The sequence below is a fragment of the Bos mutus genome, chromosome 14 (genome assembly GCF_027580195.1).
Source record: "Bos mutus isolate GX-2022 chromosome 14, NWIPB_WYAK_1.1, whole genome shotgun sequence".
Taxonomy (NCBI): domain Eukaryota; kingdom Metazoa; phylum Chordata; class Mammalia; order Artiodactyla; family Bovidae; genus Bos; species Bos mutus.
The window spans coordinates 66,132,701-66,150,319 of record NC_091630.1 but is presented as its reverse complement, the minus strand read 5'-3'; the positions used below and the strand labels follow the sequence as shown (position 1 = coordinate 66,150,319).

General features: G+C 43.9%; 1 protein-coding gene across 3 annotated transcripts in view; it reads right to left on the bottom strand.

The window, feature by feature from the left end:
• The window catches only part of FER1L6 (fer-1 like family member 6), a 175,765-nt gene that overhangs the window by 118,939 nt on the left and 39,207 nt on the right, over window positions 1–17,619 (bottom strand). For all 3 annotated transcript variants that reach the window (XM_070382444.1, XM_005891962.3, XM_070382443.1), the window contains exons 2-6: window positions 14,573–14,655; window positions 9,547–9,667; window positions 6,107–6,161; window positions 5,504–5,635; window positions 1,643–1,705 (exon numbers count right to left, since the gene is read on the bottom strand). In XM_070382444.1, coding sequence (XP_070238545.1) covers window positions 1,643–1,705; window positions 5,504–5,635; window positions 6,107–6,161; window positions 9,547–9,667; window positions 14,573–14,655 — 454 coding nt within the window. The remainder of the gene's footprint in view (window positions 1–1,642; window positions 1,706–5,503; window positions 5,636–6,106; window positions 6,162–9,546; window positions 9,668–14,572; window positions 14,656–17,619) is intronic.

Sequence of the window (17,619 nt, the reverse complement as noted above, 5' to 3'; positions counted from 1 at the left end):
ACTCTCTAGCAGGATTTTAGCTAAATGTCCTTTCAGGGACACCCATCAAATCTCACCACCTAAAAGGTTTTTGTTTTTTGTTTGTTTGTAGCCAAAATGAACTCTAGAGTAGCCCAATATTCAAATCTACCTCTGCGTTTAGAAACTCTACCCAACCTTTTTTTTTTTTGGCTTTGTCATGGGGTCTTAGCTGTGGCATGCAGGATCTTCCTTGCACCATGAGGGATCTTCTGTTGTAGCACATGGGCTCTACAGTTGTGGCACATAGGCTCAGTAATTGCAGCACTCAGACTTAGTAGCTCCACAGCATATGGGATCTTAGTTCCCTGACCAGGCATCAAACCCATGTCCCCTGTATTGCAAGGTAGATTCTTAACCACTAGGCCACCAGGGAAGTCCCAACTCTACCCATCTTTAAATGCCAAGAGCAAACGTTGCCTCCTTCCAACAGCCCTGCCTGATCCTTCACAACTAAACATGTTCCCTTTCTCTCCTAAAATCTCACAATGCTTTGCTCACAACTTTCCCATCCCTACTGTCTTGAGAAGTTTTGGACATGTACAGTAGGCAGGACAAAAGAGGCTGTCATCCTCAATATTTTGTCTGATAAGTCAGTAGACTGCTGGCTGTTTACAGCAGAACATTTTTCATTCTAAATGCAATTAAGATCAAAAAGTTCTACAGGAAGCTGGCAGAGCTGGGCCTGGGTCCAGAAGCCACAAAACTCCTGAAGAATCAAGACTAGTTTAACCTTTAACCCAGAAAAGAGAAAACTGAGGGTGTGGATGAAGGGTGATAGTAACTCAGGTGCCTTCCACTCTTGAAAATACTGCCATCTAAAAGCAGGTAAGGGTACCTTTGCAGTTCTCAAGCTGCAGGAAGAGAGATTTCGGCTTACTAAATGGATAATTGTTATAACAGAACTCTCCAGCAATGGAATGGGCCTCTCTAGAAGTACTGACCTCCCCATCACTGGATATAATCAAGTAGTACCCAAGAACCCCATGTCATATGTCATGGAAGTGGTGGAGAAGTATTCTTGTACTGGCTGGAAGTTGAACTACGTGGCCTCTGAGCTTCCTTCTAACAATAAAATTCTATGAGATCCTTGATTCAAGGACAGTTTTCTACCTTCTTCTTCCAAGTTAGAGAAACAGAGATAGGCAATACCAGCTTTGATCCTCTGCTAAAAATCTACTTGCCCCACAGAGAGTCATGACCCTTGTCTATGATGCTGCATAAAACCTAACTATTAACTGTTCCTCTGAACTCTACACAGTCCCCTCAGAGCCTGCAATAAAGCTGATCCCACAAACAGGTGGTTGTCTGAGTGATGCAATGAGACAACATCTGGGCAATGTCCCAGGTCCCGAAATATCTTCTCACCACCTGTCAGCATGCCTGAAATTCACATGTGAAGAATATTTGGCACCTGGTGACTTCTCATTCTTCAAGAGTCACATTCTTTAAGTACCCCCAAGCACGATTCCACTATTACCTAAACCTTAATGCAGAACTTATGTATAACATAATATAATATAGATTGAATGGGTGAAGAAGATAGGCAAGGAAGTCTTCAAGACTTCCCAAAGCCTAGAATCTCTCCCACCTCCATCACCATCACCACCAATGATATACTTACTGAGATTTTGATGATCTTGTCAAAAAGATGCAATTGGGGCCCAATGAAGTCGAAGACAAAGTACTGTAAAACAAAGTTCATTCTGCATGTAAGAACTTTCATGTAAGAACTCTGTTCTTCAATACTTCTAATTCTGCATTGTTCTAATGAATTGCTGCAAGGTTCCCAATGGCATAACTCTATCATCAATTAATTGACTTGTTTAATTTGTTTGATTTGTTTTCACTGAAACTTGTTTAATGTTTTCTTTTTTTTCAAATAGGAAAAAAAAAAACACCAATTACATCTTTTCACAATATATACATAAGCTTTCCTCTAAAATGGACATGAGAATTGGAATTATTGGATCATAGCTTGTGTGCATGTAAATTTTTAGTAGCTAGCATAATTTTTTTCCAAAGGTGCTAAAACATTTTACATTCCCACTGGCAGCATATGAAAACAGCCATTTCTCCATTCCCTTGCTAACCCCTGAATTGTCGGTTTTCTTATATATTCATTTTTATTGCTTATATATAATGATGACTGAAAATATATCTCATTGTGGTTTTAATTTAGAGTAAACTTGATTAAAATTTCATTTTCTTAGGATTTTTCAGCTTCAAACATCCTTGTGGAATTCCCAAGACTGACCAGGAAAATAATAAAAAGAAATTATGGGGAAGGAAGATTTCTAATTTGAAAAAAGTGATTGAATTTTAGAGTTGAAGAAAATATATAGAGTAGTTTCCATATTCTACATATAAAGATTGAAGGTGAGAAAATTTAAAAGACACGCCTGGAGTCATACAGCTAGTTATTGCTGAGCCAGGGACCAAAGTTGAGTTCCCCTAAAGTTATCATAAAAGGAATTCAAGTGCTAGATGTTTCACCATCGGAATTTTGTCAAGTTCCCGAAGTGAGGTAGGATGCTCCTCATGCAGAAAGCTGGAGTAGTGCTTTGTTACAGCCTGTGTGTTTTAAGGACTGAAAGTGGAAGCCGAGTCAAAACTAGGAAGTTGTTTCTTGGATTGTTTGGTATTTGAGCTGCAAGATGGAGGAATGACACCAAGACATTAGAGCTGAACAGGACAGCAGTGGGAAAGGGAGAAGGGGTCACCAACAGCTTGCTTTTAAAGGCAGAACAGAAAAGCCAAAACATGGAAGGAAAACCAAAGATGTCATCAAACACTAGAATAAGAGACCTTCAAAATGGCAGTCCTGCAGTATCAATGAAAAGCTACATTAAGGTTATATTATGTTCAGTGTCTCCTGGTTAAGAGAACAGGAAGCTATGTATAAGATTTCAGGAAATTTTTCATATATATGTTCAAACTTTTCAAGAGTTTTGGTGTTCAGAAAATCTTTTCTGTGCAAAGCTCATTTGCGTGAAGTTCTTCATTCTCTGGTATATGAGCTGCTGTGGGTTCCTTTGGACCAGTAAATTAGTTCTAAAATGTATTGCCTTCCACTGAGTTTCACATGTTTCAGACTCAACTGTCTCACAGAGGGTCCCTGGACCTCTGAAGCCACACACATTTTTCAAGCTGGGAAAGATTCCCCAGCCTCTACTAACTGATTCCTTCAACATCTGATGAACTTCAGGCTTGAAAATTAGAGTCCAAGTCTGTAACAAAGATTTTTAATTCAGCTTTTGTTTTCACTTGATTTCCCAATGATTACGTTTAGCCCAATGGAATGTCACTTAGATGCAAGACTTGTTTGCATAAAGCAAATACTTATTCTCATTAACAAGTCTGTAGAGTTTTGCAGTTTTAAAACACTTCCACACACGTTATTTCATATCGCATTCACGCTGAAAGATGTTATGGAGGTGGGGAGAAGAACAGGAAGGAGAACACTGCCACTTTAACTCATGGTAAAAGGCTCTAAGGCAGGAGTGATAAAGAGGAAAGGAGTTAACAGCTCAAAGGTTCTGGAGGCGGGGAGTAGAACAGGAAGGAGACATTGCCACTCTAATAGTTTTAGTTAACAGCTCAAATGGGATTTGGGAATTTTCTGTTGATTTTATTATGCATACTCCCCCGACTTCCTTTTCAATTTCCACTCTCATTAAAACATTAATTAAGAGTTGACTGCACTTTTTGACAATTCATGGTGTTGAAGTGTCTGGGAGGAACAAGCACTCTTGCACATAGTTGGAATGTAAATCATTACCTCTTTGGAGGGCAATGTGGTGATATCAAAATTTAAATACATACACTCTTCACCCCAATTATGCCATTTACATATCATTATAAGTAGTATCCAAAGGCTGAAAAAAAGTTTTAATATCTATCAATGAGAGACTGACTGGTTTAGTAAATTATAATAAGTACATGCAATGGAAAACTCTACAGCAAAGAAGGGAAAATAAGGTTGAACTAGATGTCTTGATACAGACTAATCTCCAGGATACATCATTTTGTGAAAAGCCCAAGGTCCAGGACAGTCTGTGTAGAACACTACCATTTGGCTACAATATTTGTTCACATTCTTATGCACACCTGGAATATTTCTGGAAAGATACACAAAAGCCTGGTGAGAAAGTCTGCCTCCAGGGAGGAGGACTTAGAGATCAAAGATCAGGGGAAACACATATACTGTATATATTTTCTCATAAACCATTTTATACTTTTTGCATCTTTGACAGTTTTTAAAAACTGTGTAATCTTTTTATTTAGAAATGAGAAATTAGTGTGTATAAACTTAGAAGATCTATGTCTCTCTTTGATGTTTTCCTTTACAATTTTTATGCTGCTTAGAAAAATACCACTGCTTTACTTTCCAAATCAGTATGACTATGTCAAAATTAATAATTAAATTTTCAGTGTTTCTGCTCTGCAAATGAATGTTTATCTTCTTACTAGCCAACACATTTATTGAATATATACTCAGAACTTATGATGGATGAAGATGAGTTTATAAGAAATTGGTACAACCAATATGGAAAACAGTATGAAGGTTCCTCAAAAAATTAAAAACAGAACTACTATACGATCCAGCAATTCTGAGTGTTTATCTGAATAAAACACAAATTCGAAAGGATATGTGCCTCCCTGTGTTCAGTACTATTTATAATAGCCAAGATATGGAAGAAACTTTGTCCATCAACAGATGTATGTATAAAGAAGATGTGATATATATACACAATGGAATATTTCTCAACCATAAAAAAACAACAATGAAATACTGCCATTTGCGACAGCATGGACAGAGCTGGAGGGTAACATTCTGAGCAAAATAAATCAGACAGAGAAAGATAAATACCAGATGATTTCACTTACATGTGGAATCTAAAAAAGAAAACAAATCAGCTAACTTAACTAAACTCCTGGATACAGAGAACAAACTGATGGTTGCTAGAGGGGAGGGGTGTTGAGGGGATGAGTGAAAGGGAGCAAGAGGTGTGAACTACCAGTTATAAAGTAAATAAGCCATGGAGATGTAAATTAGAGCACAGAAAATATAGTCAAGAGTATTATAATAACTTTGTGTGGTGGCAGATGGTAACCAGATTTACCACGGTGATCATTTCATAATACATTAAAAAACGTCATTACTAAGTTGTAAGACAACTAAGACTATCTAAGACTAATATAATATTGTAAGTCAGTTATACTCTAATGATATTTTTTAAGTAATAAGAAAATGGGTCTATTGAAAACAGCAATGAATTTAAAATCAGGAGGAATTCCTTGCCTCGGACTGCCCATTGTCTGTTAAGTTCTGTTGGTAAGGAGGCTCAGGGAGTTTGCCTCGGGCTCAGATGAGGGATGGGAAGCAGTCAGGAGGAGCACAGATTTTCTGTTTGGCTTAAGAATGCTGCCATGTGGTGAAGAGCATGTTGGTGGAGGGGAAGCTGGTGACCCCATGACTTACTTCGTTGTAAAATGGGCTGTTGGTTCCTTCCTTCACTGTGCTTTGCTTCTTCTCATCCCCGACCTCGATGATCACAACCGGATCTATGTTCTCACCCACCAGCTGGCGGGCCTCCGTGATGGTTATGGCGATCTATAACACAAAGCAGCGTGCACACACTCGGCCTGGCTGCTCAGTCACACAGGACGAGCTGGGGGAGGGCTCCCCTGGTGACTCAGTAATAAAGAATCCGCCTGCCGATGCAGGAGACACACGTTCGATCGATCCCTGGTCTGGGGAGATTCCTACCGAGGAGCAACTAAGCCCATGCACCGCAACTACCGAGCCTGTGCTCTAGAGCCTGAGAGCCACAACTACTGAAGCCCCTGGGACGCAAGTACTGAAGCCCTTACACCCTAGAGCCCATGCTCCGCAGCAAGAGAAGTCACTACAGTGAAAGGCTCCTGCACCTCGCCTAGAGAGTAGCCCCCGCTCACCACAACTAGAGAAAAGCCTGTACAGCAGCGAAGACCTAGCACAGCCAACAATAAATGAATAAATAAAACTTTTTTAAAAAAAGAAGAAGAGCTGGCAGAGGCTGGGTAGGAAGGACTCATCACTTACTTGGTAATTTTGGGATCTGACCTCCCCATCGTGGATCTTAGTCAACAGTTTTGATCTATTGAAAAAAGTTTAACACATATGTTTCATTAAGTAAAAACCTACCTGTGGAATCTAGAAAAATGAACCTATTTCCAGGGCAGGAATAGAGATACAGATGTAGAGAATGGACGAATTGACTGAGCAACTTCACTTTCTTTAGAGTTACCTGGTGGCTCAGATGGTAAAGAGTTTGCCTGCAACGCAGGAGACCTGAGTTCGATCCCTGGGTCGGGAAGATTCCCTGGAGAAGGAAATGGCAACCCACTCCAGTATTCTTGCCTGGAGAATCCCATGGATGGAGGAACCTGGTGGGCTACAGTCCATAGGGTCGCAAAGAGTCAGACAGGACTGAGCGACTTCACCTTCACTCTCACAGGGATGGGGTAGGGAGGGTGGGACAAACTGAGAGTAGCACTGACATAGGTACCATGTGCGCAAGAGCTAGTGGGAGCTGCTGCATAGCACAGGGCGCTCAGGTCCGTGCTCCGCAATGACCTAGAGGGGTAGGGGAGGGGGGCCCAAAGGGAAGGACATATGCATACACAGGGCTGATTCACTTCATTGCACAGCAGAAACTAATACACAGTTGTAAAACAATTATACTGCAAAAAAAACACACATAAATGTTTCTTCAAAACTATTCTCTAAAAAAATAAATAAAAGAACCTACCTTAAATCCATAAGCCACGCTAATATTTTCCCAGGTATTTCTAAGTGCTTTTATTTATACTAGATATCCTCTCCCCATCTCTGGAGTAGATAAATGTAAATGGACACGTAACTTAACCTCTCTAGGACTCAGTTTTCCCGTCTTAAAAAATGGAGCTAATAATAACCCATATACATGGAGTGTATACAATTAAAAGATGTAACATATATAAAGATTTAAATTAGCATATGGCAAGATTAAATGTCAACTCTTATTGTGAGTATGATTATCAGTAGCACTTATTTCTTATTTTACAGAACGAGAACCTGAGATGCCCCAGCAAATCAGTGGCAGACCTGAGTCTAAATAAGAATCTTCTTTCTCTGCTGTCTGGTCCTAGCCAGATGACCACTTTGCCATTTCTCACCTATACAGCAATTCTGGGTTTCATGATTGCTTTTAGGAGGAAAAAAAAAAACAAGCGGTTAAAAAAAAAAAAAGAAAGAAAATTGGAAGGAACAACCAGCCATCTTAGTGAGATTTCACTTTCAGGGGACTTCATTTGTCTGGACTGTCATGAGTAATTGAAAACAGATGTGCAATACCTGGGCATTTAGAGATTGGATAATAATAGAAAGATATGAGGAATCCCTGTTGTCACAGAAGCACAATGGGTGGGGAAAAATACAGCTCGAGTTTCTATAGAATTTTATTCTCTTGCCTTCTAGCAACACTGCATCTGATTTCATTCTATTTCTGCTGATTGTAACTGACTCTAGTAGAGAATAACCTAGTAAGAATCTCAAGGCTTTGGAGTCAGACTGATCTGAATTAGAATATCTGTTTTCCCCAGTTTTGTGACATTAACCTTAATTTCTTCATCTAAAAATAGAAATAATTTCTACTGCATAGGGTTGCTCTATGGATTAAAAGAAATATTGCATGTAGGAAAAGATAGATATTAAAGGGTATCTGTTCTTTAATAAAATGGCAAACGTGTACCGAGCATTTACTATGTGAAAACTCTGTATTAGTCTCAGGGAGAAAACATGAAGAAGTCATCATCTTGGTCCTTGCAGAGCTAGCAATCTATCCAAGGGAGAGAGGACCAGAATATATAAAGAGAACTATTAAGTACAAAATGTGTCATAGGGAAAGAGTGTAACAGAAGTTCAGAGAAGAGAAATATTCGTGAGAGCCAAACTAAGCAATAAAGATGTCACTACAGAGGTCAAGTTTGAATTGAGCACTGGTGGATGGGTAGAATTTTAATTGATGGAAAATCCACTGACCAAGGAGAAAGGAAGAGGCTAGTTACTTCTCTTTCACCTGCCTTTCTCCACCAATGCAGTACTATTATCCTAGTAAAATAAATGTCAAAGGATCCATTAAAGGATATTAAAAATAATTGAAATCCTGATTCTGGAGTTTGATGGGGGTAGGTGTCAAGGTGCAGTGTAGGGGGGAAGGAGATATTACAGTGAGTATGAGCATACAAATGTCATGCCTTCTGTTAAGAGTCAATCTCTGAGCTATCACCTTTTCTGATTTCCATCTCTCTCTGCCCCCCAACCCGACCCTTACACACATATACTGTGCATCCTGTCACAGTCCAGTAATAACAACTCAGGATCTTCCTGCCACCCAGGGAAGCACTAATTTGCTCTACTGATAGTAATAATCCTGAGTGGAAAAGGAAAGGATGGCATGAGGAATTATCATAAATAAGAAATGGACACAAATCAAAGGGCATCTAGCCCCAATTATTGGCTTCCCCATATCCAGACTGTTTACTCTGAAAACTGTAGTCTGCTCTTGCTGTGACATGGGTTGGACTTGTGACTTGCACTGGCCAACAGAATGCAGCAGAAGTGACTTTTGCCAATTTCAAGCCTAGGTTCAAGAGATCTTGTGTACACTTCCACTCTTTCTTTCAGAACTCTGGCATTAGCCCCACTGGAAAAAGTTTGGGAGGAATTCCCTGGTGGTCCAGTGGTTAGGACTCCCCACTTTCCCTGCAGGGGGTGTGGGTTCAGTACCTGGTCAGGGAATTAATATCCCACAAACTGTGTCGCAAAAAAAAAAAAAAAAAAAAGCCTAGCTTGCTAGAGAATGCAATACTATAGTGAGAAAAGCCCCATAGCCCCAGATAAAGAAATCCTAGGCCAGCGCACAATGGACCAACCCTCAAACTAAAATCAACAGAGCTGCGAAACGATGAGAAAAACATGAGTGATGTACTTGTGACAATCCGGAACCAGTAAAGACTAACCAACTAACCCGTAGACTCATGAGCAATAATGAATTCTTACATTAAGCCTTGGGATTATTTGTTACACACCGATAGCTAACTGAAAGAGCAGATTGCATGCAGAAGGTCAGTTTGTTCTGACTTTTTGTTGGGTAGTAAAAGAACCACTTTCTCATTTGGGACAAACACAAAGCTAAGACATCTAGCATCTCGATGACTTACAGAACAGGTGAGGGACAGCTCCTGATTCTGTCTCCTGCGGCTGTTGTCATTCCTGAACAATGAGGGACATGAAGATTGAAAACTAGAAGCTGGTAGAGCCGGGGCCCTGGCCAGCACTGCCATAGAGAAAGTGAAGGGGACACAGCACGCTGGCTTCCTGCCTCCGACCTTCAGCTCCTTGTACACAGGGACTGGTGTTATTCTCCCAGAGCCTGCAGGGTACCTGGCACAAGGGAGGTGCTCAGTAGGAGTAGGCTGCTTGCCTGTGCAACACTGTACCTTCTCTTTGGAGGAGATGAGGGGACAGGAGTGATGGAAGTATTGTCGGAAATCAAATCTCCTCCCAGGCCTTCCTGGTGAGAAGGTCCCTCCTGTGGTGTTTCTGCTTCAGCTTGATCATCTAGAGAAGCAAACAAAGAGAACAGTCTGTTAAATACGCCACACAGTGGCAATCTGAGCCTCGACTCTGTCCAGCGCTATGCCAGTCACCACAAACACACAAGGAGACCAGAAGACAGTCCTTGACCTCATGGACCTTAACATTTTAGTGGCAGAAAGGCCAGACACATGCTATGCATCTTCTGTTTCCAAAAAAAGGGTAGATTTGTATGCTGGTGTTGTGGGGTGATGGCTTATGAATTTAAAGATGCGCTTTCAAGTCACAACCTTGCCACATTTAGACTTTAGACAACTAACTTATTACCTCTGCGTCTCATTAGCAAAATGTCATGTGCATAAAAATTACCTGTGAAGCTGTTAAAATGCAGATTCTGACTCAGTAGGTTCAGGGTAGGGCCCAAGACTCTGCATTTCTAAAAGCAAGGTCCCTGGTGAGGTCATTCCTGCTGTCTGAGGGCTAGTTTTGAGTAACAAGGTGCAATAGCTTGAATAATGTTCCCCAAAGAGATCAGATCTCGGTCCATTTTCATATATGTAATTTTGTACAGAACCTCAATATACAACACAAGTCTGTTGACACCAAGCTATTCTGTGTGTCATGAGGTGGAATGTAGGGCAGTGACCTTCTTCCAGCCTCACCATCACCCTCTTCAGCAACCCCTGAAGCCATTTCTTAGAACCCTGGGCTCTCTGGGAAACTGGTAAGCTTCTAAACCCCTTCCAGCTTTGATATATATTGATTCTCTGATTTGAATTAGTGAACCAACAAAACAGAACCGAGTCAGAAGACAGAATAACGCAGCCCATGCTGCCACAGGGGCTCATGGACACAGACCTCATAGGTGTCCAGTAGTTACAGAAAGGATGACTGAGCTCATCTGCTCTGACTCTTCTGTCACTTGGGAAACAAAAGTCCAGCCTGCAGAGACCCTAGAGTAATGCCAGTACCCAACTGTGCGACATGAAGTGTGAAGATAAACTTTATTGCTCCCCATCTTGACCACAGGGCCTCAGGAATGAGGAGCAACTGTTACAGAGTCAGGTTTCCAGTGAACATTCTTAGGAACCTTACACATGCCGGAATCTGGGCTATGTTAGATGTGCAAGATGGAGAAATTAGCAAAACATGGACCCCTCTCTGTAGGGGTTTATATGCAGGAGGGTGAGACCAACCTGGAGGTGGGAAGGCAGTCAGCTGAAGCTTCATCCATAGCCAACATTCATTCACTCATTCATTCACTCACTCAGTCATCCATTCATTCACTCCCTCATTCATTCATTCACTCACTCATTCATTCAGTCACTGAAATACTGTGTCCTACCAATCAAGTAACCAAGCAGCATCCACTGTAACCTTCTTTAAAAAAAAAAAAAGATTATGTTTCTCTTTTGAAAACCCCTCTTTTGAAAAATTGCACTTAGAATACGTCTGAAGTCCGCTGCTGCTGCTGCTGCTAAGTCGCTTCAGTCGTGTCCGACTCTGTGTGACCCCACAGACGGCAGCCCACCAGGCTCCCATGTCCCTGGGATTCTCCAGGCAAGAACACTGGAGTGGGTTGCCATTTCTTTCTCCAATGCGTGAAAGTGAAAAATGAAAGGGAAGTCTCTCAGTTGTGTCCGACTCTTCGAGACCCCATGGACTGCAGCCCACCAGGCTCCTCCGCCCATGGGATTTTCCAGGCAAGAGTACTGGAGTTGGGTGCCATTGACTCTAATTCCCTACCTACCTGACTGCCATCTCCTCCTGGCCCACCTGCTCCTCTGCTCCTGCCCTCATTGCTTTCTAGTTACTCACTCCCATCCCTTCTAACAAGCCACCTCCTGCTTGGAGTTTTTCTTCACAGGCTGCTCCACCTGAGTTGCTCTCACTGCCCTGGCGGGCTCCCACTCATCCTCGATGATGTAACTTAAATATTTCCCCCGCCGATGGAGCCCCTCTCGAACCACACTAAAAGAAATCCTCCAATAGACTCCCCTTAAGCACACGGTCTGTTTTCTTTCCAGCACTTTTCTCCACTTGTAATACAGTTTTCTCCTCAGGGCCCCCATGGATAACAGATGGCCCAACCAGGACAGGATGTTCTGAGGACTTTTTACAAAGGTGTGGGTGTAGAAAAACCGCAAAGGGTTGTAGAGTTATCTGGAGCTCATGGTGGCCAAGCTGATGCCACTCGGAGACCCTCCAGATGAGGAGAGAGAATAGTTACTAGGACCTGAGAAGAGAGGAGGTCGGGTCCCATGGGCTGCCCTAGAAGGGGGTCGACCATCATCCAGTTGGGGACACGTCCTGACCTCCCTCTCCCAGACCTCGTGCTGGGGTGCACCACTGGGAAAGCGACCTGGGTGGTGCATCCAGGGGGCTCAGCCTCCTAGGACAGAGAACAGACGAACAAGGGTGGAGAATAGATCTGGAGGGACAAACGGAGAGTCCCCCACAGGACTGTCCTCCCTCTAACCTATCCAGTGTCACCATCGTATACCCAGAAACTGGCACAACACCCAACACTTAGAAGACATGCCATTAATATTTGTTAAATGAATGATGATGGTGGAAGGTACCCAACAACTACTCATTGGGTAACTAATTAATGGGTACGTGCTTATGTTACAAGCTCAGTTGTGTCCCTGCTCTTTGAGACCCCATGGATTGCAGCCTTCCAGGCTCCTCTCTCCATGGGATTTCGCAGGTAAGAGTACTGGAGAGGGTAGTCATTTCCTCTTCCAGGGGATCTTCTGACCCGGGGATCAGATCCAGGTCTCTTATGTCTCCTCCATTGGCAGGCAGGTTCTTTACCACTGAGCCACCTGGGAAGCCCAGGTAACTGGTATTTTACAAAATTAAGGCATAGCCATTAGGTCTCAAAATACACAGATGTAAGAGCCACAGACTGAGAATCTCTAAACGTTTCACCCAGAGAAGCCCTAACTTCCCCAGTCATGCCAAGAAAGAAAGACCAACTTGTACTCAGTTCCGTAGCCTCTGTTTTGTCAATCTGCAGGGTGAGGCCCTGGTCAGCGGGATGGACACTATTTACTTTCCAGGAGAGGCCTGATTCCTCTTTGCCCTGTTTGCTTTGTGGGTTGAAGACTCTAATTAGAATGAGCCATGGGAGCCAGGTCCTCTGAAATGCCTGTGGTCAGCTGCCCTAAATCTCCACCAGCTTATTCTTTCCCTGCTGCACAGTCAGTGAGGGCTCCTCACTGGAGGCTGACCCGGGGGGTAGGAAAGCCTGGGCTCTGGTGTAAGACGAACCCAGCCTCAGAAGCCAGTTTCTCCATCTATTGGTTGTGTAACCTTGAGCAAGCACTTACCCTCTCTGAACCCCTTCTAAAACAGGGGCAAAAGAACCTACATTTCAGAGTCATGAATAATGTATGTCAAATCAAAAGCAGAAGGGGCTTATTCAATGTGTCAGAGATATTATTTTTCATAAGGTCCTTGAAGAAAGGAACTATTTGTTTTTCAACCTTGTACCTCCAGGACTACTGCAGGGTCCTACTTAGGATTGTAATTTCAAGGATATCAAGAAGGACCCTAGAGTCTTTTCTACCCACTCCCTGATACCTTCTATTTCACCCAATAGGCAAGTACTTCTCTTGAGCTTTAAACCTTGTCTTCAATTAAAATGTGATGCCTCTCCTGTCCCATCCAAGGATGACTTAATCATTATTATTATTAGCACTTCAGTATGATGAATTCCCATATTTTTCTTTAGTAAGATTGGGTTTTACATGGGAGTGAGGAGTGGAGTTGGGGTTGGGAAGGGCAGAGATAAGGCTACAGGACACCTACAGGACACAGCAGTGAAGGGTAAATGGTGGATCCCTCCAAGGAGACAAGGAGGGTGAAAATAAAACAGACCCATATGGGTTTAGAAACGGTCCAGAAAGCTGGCTTTGGACTGGCTGTTGTCAGGGCCACCCAGCAAAAGTCTCCAGGCATCACCCTAGACCTGTCCACTGGAAGCAGTTGATCCTCTTTGATTTAATACACTTGACTGTCTCCCTGATTGGGGCCTGGCCTCCACCACCACGGGTCACCTTGTAACTTGGGATTTTCTGCTTTTGGAAAAGGAAGTAGCCCATTCTAAGTGTAGAATATCTGAGAGTCTGGATTTGTATCCCAATGCCGTTGCTTCCTGGCTCTGTGCCGCCCCACCCCCCGCCCCCCTCAAGGCCGGCTTCAAGGGTCTGTGCAGCCCGCTGAGCCCTGTGATTAGAAGGATTTCGCTGTCCTTGGCTTAGTGCTCTGCAGTCACCATCCAGCTATTCTTAATGAGTTCTTGACAATGGCTTTGCATTTTGGTTTTTCCACTGAGCCCTGCAATCCTGCAGCTGGTCTTTTCCACACTTCAAGTCCTCTCACTGCATCTCTGTGACCTCATTTGTGAAACTGGGATGACTGCGCCTTCTGGCAGGATGATGGAGGGGTTAAATGAGTCCGTGGATGGAAAGCCTCCCCCAGAGCAGCTGCTGCCCTCCCACTGATTTTCATCATCTCACTTGCTTTCCCCATGCCCCTCATGGTCAGCTGAGCCCACACTCCAAACACTTATCAAAGGGAGAAGCTGGGACTTGGAGGTGCTGAGTGGTTTATCCTGGGGCACAGAGCAAATCAGAACAGAGCCGGGAGCCTGAGCTCTTCTGTCACTGCCTCCTTGTGGGGGCCTTTCATGGCCCAGCAGGTGTCCACCCACCCACCTGGCTCAGCGACCAGATGACCCAGCACCGGTGGGGATCGCCATGGGTGCACACTTGGGGTTGGCAGGGTTTGAAGACCCAGACACAGTTCCCACCTCACTCCCACAGAGAGTGAACTCCCTTCTCAGCCAAGTAGGGGTCAGTCAACTCTGGAGACCCGCAGGCCCCAGGGTAGTAGTCCCTCCCCAAATCCCAAAAGCCTCACCTTGGGCACCTTTGTTGGCTAGGATTAACCCCTTCTCTGCTTTATTCTTCTTCTTCTTCAGCTTTAGCCCAAACATCCCTTTTCTGGGGGGAAAAAAAAAGAAGAAGAAAAACTAAAAAATACAATAATAGCAACTTTGGCTCATTCAGACACGTTAAGAGAAAATAAACACACACACACACACACACACACACACTGAGTTTTTCTGGAAGCTGACCATCCTCCTCATCCACACTGGAAGGGCATCAAAAGACAAGTGTCAAGGGAATTCCCAGTGGTTCAGTGGTTAAGACTCAGCACTGTCACTACTGGGGCCCAGGTCCAATCCTTGGTTGGGGAACTAAGATCCAACAAGCTGGGCAGCACAACCAAAAAAATAAAACCCACAAGTGTCAGGATGACCCAACACATTCTCCAGATAGGTCTGCTTTTGCAGAAACCACGAAATACCACCTGAACAGAAATCATGAGATCCACCCAGAACCATAGTTAAAAGATAGCACTAGCTGTTTTTACCTCCATTTCTCTTTTCTCACCTATGCCAGGCACTCAAAACAAATGATATCATTTAATCAACACAGCAACCCTCTCCTACCCATCTTACAGATGAACAACCAAGGCTCAGAGAGAGTAGATAATGTTTCCAAGGTCACACAGCCCCTAAGTATCAGAGCTACCCCTGGAGCCGGGTCTGCTTGGTTTCACAGCCCAGACTCTAACCACTGAGAAGCCTGAGCCTGCTGATTCCCCTGAGCAGAATAAATCACCCTTTCCACAGCCAAGCTCTCAGACCATCTCCAAGGGCGAGCAGCCCTGGGATTTACTGAGGTCACGGCACAAGTGCACAGCTCAGCTGACATATGGTATATGCCCCAAATGTCAGCCACTATCATCATTATTATTAGCCAAGAGCAGGAATCCATTGGGGCCTCCTTCTCAACTCAGGGCTTCCCTGGTGGCTCAGCCAGTAAAGAATCTTCCTGCAATGAGGGAGACTTGGGTTCAATCCCTGGGTCAGGAAGATCCCCTGGAGAAGTGAATGGCTACCCACTCAAGTATCCTTGCCTAAGAATTCCATAGAGAGAGGAGTCTGACAGGCTGCTACAGTCCATGGGGTCACAAAGAGTCAGACACGACTAAGTGACTAACACTTACACTTTTCTCAGCCCAGGAAAGGGCCCAGTCTGCTATCTACGGCTGATATCAGGAGCATCGCTGGCCTTCTGAGAGAACCCCTCTCTGGAGCTGCGTGGAAGGGTGGCAAGTCAGAAAAAGTCCTGGCCTTGCGTCGGGCAGCCTGATGGGGCGGCCCATAGAAGAGGGAAGAAGAGGAACAGGGACAGAAGGGAGGAGAGAGCAGCAAAGCTCAGACCCTTTCAGGGAGCATCCTGCAGTCCTGGAGCAACACAAGGACAGTGAAGGAACCAAGGAAGCTTTCCCTTTCGCTGACATATTTAGGACTCACGAGGGGGTGAACTGCAGTAGCTAACTTTAGGGCCTCCACAGCCAGACTCCCTGGGTTCTAAACCCATCTCTGCCTCCTTGAACAGGTCACTTAACCTCTCTATACTCCTGAGTCCTCATGTGTAAATGAGATAACAAACGTAAAGCATTTAGCCCAGTACCTGGAACATACTAGTTGCTCAATAAATGTTAGTTATTCTCATGATTTGAAATGATAAAGTTAAGACCAATGAGAAGAAGCAACTAGGAGACAGATGTCCCCTCCATTCACTTATTTGCTTATTTATTCTTTTACATCCTGCTTTGATCCAGATGAGGAATTAAGGAGCCTTCCTTGTTGGTGCTGTCTGAACAGTGAATGAACTGCACTGGGTGGGAGTGAGCTCCCTGTTCCTGGATGTGTGCAAGCAGATACCTGAGAGCCACTAGTAGGGGGGCTGTAGAGAGGGCAAACACTGAAATTCAGTGAGGGGGGACTGGCCTAAGGGACCTGGGGGTGGGGACGGTAAGCCTTCGAGACCCTGAAATACAGTAAAATGGAAATAATAGGCTCCAGAACCACCCAGATATGGGTGGATTGGACAAGTCACGGCAATTCTTGGAGCCAGTTTCCCCCAGGGTACAATGGAGATAAATAACAAGGTACATTCTTCACAGGATTGTTCTAAGAATAAAAAGGAGCAAGTAAGCAAAATACCTAGGACAGTGTCCAGGATATAGAGAGTATTAAAACATACCCTTTTGGGAGGTAGTATTTTTCCCACTTTGATTTGCCATCAGCTGTGACAAGAATACCCGTTTATGTCTCCCAGGAATCTTAGCAACACCAGGGAAATCCCTCTTTCCTGAAAGTCTTGAAGAAAATGTCCAATAATAGTTTTTCCTTTCCTGTTTTCAAAGAAGAGTTACCCAACAGAGGTACCACGGCCAGTGCCTTCCAAACCCTGAATTGCCCCTGTGGTCCCCAAGGGCTCACTGCCTGTGATCATTTCACGGAGGCAGAAGCAATGTTCCTGGGAACCTGGCCAGCGAGCTCTCGGATAACTTGAGAAGACTGAGCTATTTCCATTCAGTAACAGGAAGTTGCTACCAATACATAAGAGTACCTACCAGAGGGAGACTGAATACACCTTTAGGGAGCAGAAGTGTTCATCACAGATGGCCTTAGCATTCTGAACTCTCCCATGGGGCAGCTGGGAACTGAGGCATCGGGGCACGCCTTAGGCTGCTGTCGCGGGCACGGGAGGAGGGAGAGGTGTCTAAGGTGCCTCTTAGAAGAGGCAATCCATGTGGCAGACTTCACTGTTGTCTTATATTAAAGAAATTGCCACAGTCTCCCCAACCTTGAGCAACCGCCAACCTGACAGAGCAGTCAGCAGCCATCAACATCGAGACAAGACTCTCCACCAGAAAAAAAAGATTACCACTCACTGAATGCTCAGCATCTTTTTTCAGCAATAAACTATTATTTTTAGCAATAAAGTATTTTTAAATTAAGGTACATACATTCTTCAAGACATAATGCTTTTGCACACTACAGTATAGTATAAACACCCCCCAACCCCACTTTGGTTTTTGGCTGC